Source organism: Pan troglodytes, chromosome 6 (genome assembly GCF_028858775.2).
Source record: "Pan troglodytes isolate AG18354 chromosome 6, NHGRI_mPanTro3-v2.0_pri, whole genome shotgun sequence".
Lineage (NCBI taxonomy): Eukaryota > Metazoa > Chordata > Mammalia > Primates > Hominidae > Pan > Pan troglodytes.
The window spans coordinates 56,615,830-56,622,457 of record NC_072404.2 but is presented as its reverse complement, the minus strand read 5'-3'; the positions used below and the strand labels follow the sequence as shown (position 1 = coordinate 56,622,457).

At 51.8% G+C, this 6,628-nt stretch overlaps 1 protein-coding gene across 7 annotated transcripts in view; it reads left to right on the top strand.

Moving 5' to 3' along the window:
* Positions 1 to 1,041: 1,041 nt before the first annotated feature.
* Positions 1,042 to 6,628, top strand: part of GRB10 (growth factor receptor bound protein 10) — a 203,427-nt gene continuing 197,840 nt past the window's right edge. For 2 of the 7 annotated variants that reach the window (XM_054687546.2, XM_063815394.1), the window contains exon 1: positions 1,043 to 1,272. Coding sequence is in view for 1 of the 7 variants with exons in the window: in XM_024357836.3 (XP_024213604.1) it covers positions 1,964 to 2,046 (83 nt within the window). In the remaining 6 variants the exon portion in view is untranslated. Of the gene's footprint in view, positions 1,273 to 1,701; positions 2,047 to 6,628 lie in introns of those variants that run through there. The other 5 variants (XM_024357835.3, XM_009453073.5, XM_009453065.5 and 2 more) reach the window with 5 other exon arrangements.

Genomic DNA, 6,628 nt, shown 5'->3' with positions numbered 1-6,628 from the left:
AGCAAGTCACTTAACCTCTCCAAGATTCAGTTTCCCAGTCCGTACAGTGGGACTCTAACAGTAACACCTAGAGGGCCACAGTGGGGGTTACATGCAAGGATTCATGAAGGTTTTGCACAAAGTGCACGCTCTATGAAGGCAAGATATTGTCGCAGCTGCGTTTAGAACGCCAAGACCCAGGAAAAGACATAATTATCGTTATGCTATGTGTATTATAGTTTTGACTCGGTAGAGATATTAAGAATCACACTAACGACAATGGCTTCCGTCAATTGGGGGGTAGGGGAGTCTTTCGCAGTCACTTTATGTTCCCAGTATGACCTCATTTAATCCCCAGGACACCAACCCTCAGGCGGGCGTTATTAGCCCATTGTAAAGATAAGGACACCAGGCTTGGCAGCATTAAGAAAAAATGAAGGGCCTCTCACTCCACCCGCACTCCGATACTCATACGCAGATGGGGCAAACTGAGGCTCAAAGAGGTGAGGCCCCAGACCTGGCTGGCTGTGAGCAAACCCAGGTTTCCTTTTCCCAGGCCGGGTGCCTTCAGCCCACGACAGAGTACGGGGCAGCCCCAGCTCTTCCGTCCCGTCCTGCTGCGCCCAGGATAAAGGATCTGGACTGCGCAGTTAATACTTTGTGCGTTTCAAACAGTTCGCTTATAAATTGTCTTTCGGGACAGGTCCAATTTGTCCTTTCACTGGCGAAGACTCCTGAGCCGCGGCGGTCGTGGTCCCGCGCCCGAGTCCCGAGGACAGCAGGAGGGGGGAACCCGCTCAGCAGCCCGGGGCAGGAACCTCCGAGAGCTTCTGGCCCCCCGGCCGTCCGGCCCGCGGCCCGCGCCCCCGCGCCACGCCCTGCGCCCAGGCCCCGGCTCCTCCCGCGCTGGCGGCCGCCGAGCGGTCCGGGCGGCGGCGGCGGGAGGAGGAGCAGGAAAAGTAGCCGGGGGAGGAGGCGGAGGCGGAGGCGGCGGCGGCGGCAGAGGCGGGGAGGGCGGGCGGGGTCGGGCGAGTTTAAAGCCCATCGAGGGGGTGGGGAGGCCGGGAGGAGGCAGAGAGGGAAGCGAGCTGCGGCCGGGCGGGCTCGGCGCTCGGAGACCCGGTGGAGCCTAAAGTTTCCGCGCAGCCCCTGGGTGGCGGCAGCGCCGGCGGCGCGGGGCGCCCGGGACAGTCTCGCGCGCCGGCCTCGCCCCGCGGGGACCCGCGCCCGCCGCCGGCCACGCCGAGTGTCGCCCGCAGCCACGCGGAGGCGGCGGGGAGCCGCGCGCGGCAGGTACGGAGTTGGGCGGGGAGCGCGGCGGCAAGTTACTTTGTGGTTGGCGTCCCCGCGGGGCCCGGGACGGCCAGGCGGGTCCCCGCGCCGTCATTGTCTGAGCGCTGGGCGGCCGCGGCCGGGGACGCCGGGCCCCGCGGAGGCGCGGCGGGCGGAAGGGCGTCGCCTCCGGGCCGGGGGCTCCGGCGCCCCGGGCCCGCAGCGGGCGGTGCTCGGAGGCGGGACTGGGGCTGCGGGCGCGCGGCGGAGGCGGAGGCAGCCGGGCGCCCCGCCGGGCTCTCCGCGCTGCGTTCCCGACCCCTGGGGGGAGGTGTGGAGTCCAAGCGGTGCATTCTTGAACCATCTTGTCAGACGCCGGCGGCTCGCGGGCTGTGGCGGGGGCTGCGGTCAAGGCCGCGCTCCTGGGGGCCGCCGCCTGGGAGGGTGGGCGCCCAGGCGTCCCTGCAGCCCCGGGTGCTCCGACTGCGCGGCGGGGCCGCGGCGCGCGCGCCCGGGCGTCCGGGACAGTGGTGCCAGACACTCCCAAATCCCGAGCCGGCCCAGCCTCGTACGGAGGACCTTTTTTTTGGTTCTGTTGGTGACCCGTTAGCCGCCGCTGGGGCCTAACACCAAGTTGAGGGCTCGCGGATTAGCCGCCCGCCAGCCGTGGAAATGTGATAAGAGCGGTACCGTTTGCAGAAGGAAATTTCTGATGCAACTCTTCGCCTTTGCTGATTGCCTCTCCAAACGCCTGCCTGACGACTGCCCTGGAGCATGTGCGTTATGGAAATTAGGGTCCTTTACTTTTTATTGTGTGCGTCTTTTCTTGGGATTGGAAGAAACGCGAACTTTTTATGGTTTGCTTTCACCGAAACGTTGGGTAACGTAAGAGAGCCACAGGTGATTTTTACAGGGTCCTGGATCTTTACAATGCGTTTGAAAGAATATTTTCTTGCAAACTTGGTGCCCAGTTTCATTCAAGAGATGGGGGGGAGGGGGGAAAGACCAAAACAAGGGGAGCTCGTGAGTAAATATGCGTTATTGCACAACTTGCTCGTTGCTGCTGTTTAAAAGGCCAGGCCTAGAACACTTTGTTTCTGAAAATGCTGATTCAGCCGTTTGGAGCCCCCGAGTTTCAGAAATGGTGGTCTATTTAAAGTTTCAAGCAGTTTTACCAAGAACACATGTTGTTAGCGCAGCAACCGGAGTTGACTAGGGTTTACAACACAATGCTGGCAATATTTTAACGAGCTGACCCCGAGTTCCTCTCTTTCCAGGAGGAAAGAGTTAGAATGAAGAGTTTCTACAGCAGTGGGACTTCTGGCTGTGACAGCGGTGAAGTGTCTTTTAGGAGAGTATTTTAAGTAAAAGCACTGAAAACCAACTATGTTTCCAGGAATGATTCTAGATGTCTAGGTTTTTCTCTTAAAAATCAAAACTCTAGGATCACTGCATGTAATATTTGAGTTTTACTGGGAGCACTTGAAAGAGAAGGGCAACACAGGCCAATCCCCAGATTACAGGGAGGGAATTTGAGGACAGAGTTACACGCCCAGCAGGCATTGCTCCTGTAACTGAGAAGTGTAGCGACTGATACTTCTGTAGCATTTCACAGTTTACAAGGCACTTTCAAAAGCCTTGTTGCTTTTAATCCCCTCTACAACCTCCTGATCCCCATTTTACAGGTCTGAAAACCAAGGCTCAGGAGGTTAATTGGCATGCCCGAGGTCATACTGTCAGCAAGTGACAAAGCTGTCACTAGAACCTAAGCTTTGGATCATTTTAGTCTTGTGTTTTATTTGCAAAAGTACATCCACTTCTGAAAGGGAAATGGCGTGGGTCAGGTATGTATAGCCTGCCAGTCACACACTCGGAGAGTGATGATTGCCTGGTCTGGGGGCTCCCAGCCTTCAAGGTTAATGCCATGTTACCAGAGCATTCTAGATATTTCCTTTTAGTTCACTCACTTTTTACATTTAAATACACATTTATTTTGGGAAGGAATTTTGATATCCATGAAGTCATGAGTTTTGATGTGGTAGTTATGTTTACTGTAATTAAAATAGAAAAGCTGTGTACCCCTAAAGTCATCTATTGCATATTATCTGTTTGGTCACTTTTGGGGCAGCGTTGGCCCACTCAAAATGCTTTTCATTTGTGGATCAGGAACCCAGAACTGGGCAGGTTCATGCCAGCTACTTGTCCAGAGCTTTGTATGGTGATGGCCACCAGGACTGGGACCAAGGGCAGCCCTGACCCAGTTTAAAGAGCTATGTCTGTGTCTACTCAGCCTCCAGTAGGAGAAGAGAGCAGAGTCAGACTCGAAGAGTTAGCTCAGAACTTGATTTTGGTGATCTCTCCGGGTACAGGCTTTATTATGTGTAGAAATCAAACTCCAGCTTGAACACAGTCATCTATTGTGCCTTCAGCTTCATCTTAGAGCTGTAGAAATTCTTGATTGGTTTATGTGGTAAAACCGAATGCTTTAAAGGTGGCATAATTTAAGGAATGGAACCTATTTCCTTGGAATTCTGTCCAACTCTTAACTGCAAGGGGAAGAGAAACCTACGGGATCGTAGAATGTATTTGAGCTTGTATCTAGGGTTAGGTTGCCAGCCTGTCAGAGCTCAGAGCTAAATGCAGGGGATTTTGGTCCTGCTCCCTGGAGGGGAAGCCTGTGCCTTTGCACGTTTGCTCCGTAATCCCCACGTCTGTTTCTCAGTTTATTAAACCAACGTGGCATTGTATGGCTTGTGAGGAGAACATATTTGCCTTGTCTTTCATTTAAGTAATCAGTCCTTCAAAGTTTAAATAAACTTTTTTTTTTTCCTGGTAGTGGAGACTTTTCTTTTAACCTGTGCTATTTTATTTTTTATATAACTGTAGAAGTACAGAAGTGTGGGAGATTATGGAAGAAATTAAGGTCGTCCAACTACTTGGTGGGTGAGACTTGGCAGACAGGTACTTTGGAGTTCTAGGGATCACTTTCAGAGTTTGCATACTATTAGGGGTATAACTGGTCTGATCCATTCAGCCCCTGGCTGGTATTTAATTTGTGTGAATATTTTAGCTGCACACTTTTAGGGAGCTGTATCTGTTTTCACTCCTTGTTCCTCTTGGCTGGGACACCTTTGCATCAGACTCCCACCCCCAACCTGGACCACTTCTGAACTGATCTCTGAGAAATGAGCGTTCCTGCACTTTTGTCTTCCGGAGGCTTTTGTCCATGCTCCTGGTGATCACAGGGCCTGCTAACTGCAGGGAGATAAAAGCAGTCAAAGCTTAAAACTACCCGCTTACTCGTGGAAAGGCAGGCTGATGGCTCTTCTTTAATAATGGATTGAAAAATGGTGTGATTGTCCTTTGAGATGGCAACAGAAGAAGCCATTTCCTGGGGTTATCAAAAATAATCTCAGAGGTAGAAATGAGTGGTTCTGATTTTTTTGCTTTTAGGATATAGTGACTCTAAGGAGATTTTTTCTTTTCCCCTGTATTAGAATATTCATATTTTTGAACCATCTACTTTACATAGGGATTTCTGGGGAGATTCTTCTAGTCTTTTCAGATCCCTAATTTGAGGGGCTTATTATTTGGGCTGGACCCAGCAACAGAGTGGACTTTTTGTTGTTAACGTCAAGCCTGAGAATGGGCGCTGGGGAGGAATAACCCCTCCCACCATATCGTTTCTTTTCTGCTCTATTTGACCAGGGCAGCAGGCACACTGCCTCAGTTGACTCCTGGTTGTACTACTTACTAGTTTGGCCAGGCTGAACAAGTGAACCAACTTGATCTGTTAAAATGGAAGCCATAGGCGTGTTTATCCCCACGGCTTCTTGGGAAGGTAGCACGAGGTGTGATGTGTGTGATTGGCACGATGCAGAGCTCATGCAGTCTTTGTGGCGATGTCTGTAGGCACTTTGCCGTCAGCCTTGTCTTAGAGCAGTTTGTGGACTTGATATCCTGCTTGCTATTAATTTATAAGGTTGGTTAGAAAGGGGACTTGGCTTTTGTATTTTTGTCTTCCAGTGCTTTGTACATGCTAGTTGCACAAAATCTTGTTTGAATTTATCTGAATGTTCTTTGAGCCACAGTCAGTGCTCAGAAGAATCCTTTTGTTGACTGTGTTTAGCGTGACAGTTTGAACTCCTCACAGGTAGAATTCTAAGAGCAAAGATAGCTGGTGTACTGCAGACTTCACTTGGCTGCAAACCATTTGAACCAGATAATAGTGAATAGCAGGTGTCAAAAATTGGTTTCCTTCAACCAGGAGCAGAAGTTGTGAAGACCCCTGCAGTGCATAAGCTCTGATGGGCAGCAGCATTGGGTGTGGAGACAGATCTCTGGTCTCCAGGCCTGTGGAGCCTGTGGCATTTGTCTTCAGGCCCCCACGGTTGGTGTCTGGACTCTTACAGAGGCACTTATCCTAGCTGGGACTGAAATGACTGTGGACCGCTTATCCTGGTCAGGCTGATGTGCCCCTGGGATGTGGCTCCGAGCTCTATCCAGGGCTGTGCTAGTGGGCAGTCCTGCTTCTCCCTGAAGTCCTTGAAAGGTTTTGTATTAGGTAAATGGAACTGGGCATGAACAGTGGCAGTCTTGCCTATTAACATGGGTTTCCCAAAGTACTTGGCACTTTGGCGTGTGTTGGTCCTCATCATTGTGTCATTAAGGTCACTAGAGCTAATGTGGGGTTGGGAGCTGGGATCCTCATGTGCTGGGTCAGTGCAGGTGGCACTGCGTTGGGGACTGCTCTCTGTCTGGTCCTGTCTGTGAGCTGTCAGGGGTCTCACTCTGGGAGCTCCAAGGGGACGTCTGAGCAATAGAGGACCATGAGGGATAGCTGAAGACCCGCTTTCTACCTTCTCTTGTCCTTTCACATGGGAGTCGAGGGTCAGGAACCTCCAAGGCTGCTCACTGCAAGCTACCTGGGCCCCACTGAGATGGCAGGTCCCCACTTCTCTGATGTGCAGGGCCTTTAGTTTACTTATTTGATTTTTAACTTTCATCCCTGGGAGTATTTAGGCAGTGGCTTCCAGCCTTTTGTAAGTGAAGAGTTCCCTTTAGTATAAAAACCTTTATAATACCACATATCTCATAGTAATAATTTTTGGATTCCCTGCTTTGAGAAGCTACCATGAATTGAGTAACTTTTAAATTCAGAAGTTTGTACCACAGCTTCCTGCCCAGGGACAGTGCCTGGTGCTGAGCCTGGGGCCCTGCTTGAGATCACTGTTCCTAGATGGCCTTCACATCCTGTGGGAAGTTGAGCTGGCTGGGTCATGTTCAGTGCCCTATAATTGTCCCGTATGGGCTGATTTAAGCCAGAGGGCACCTCCCCCATCCATCTTTTCACCCTGGCCACACCACCCTGGCCCAC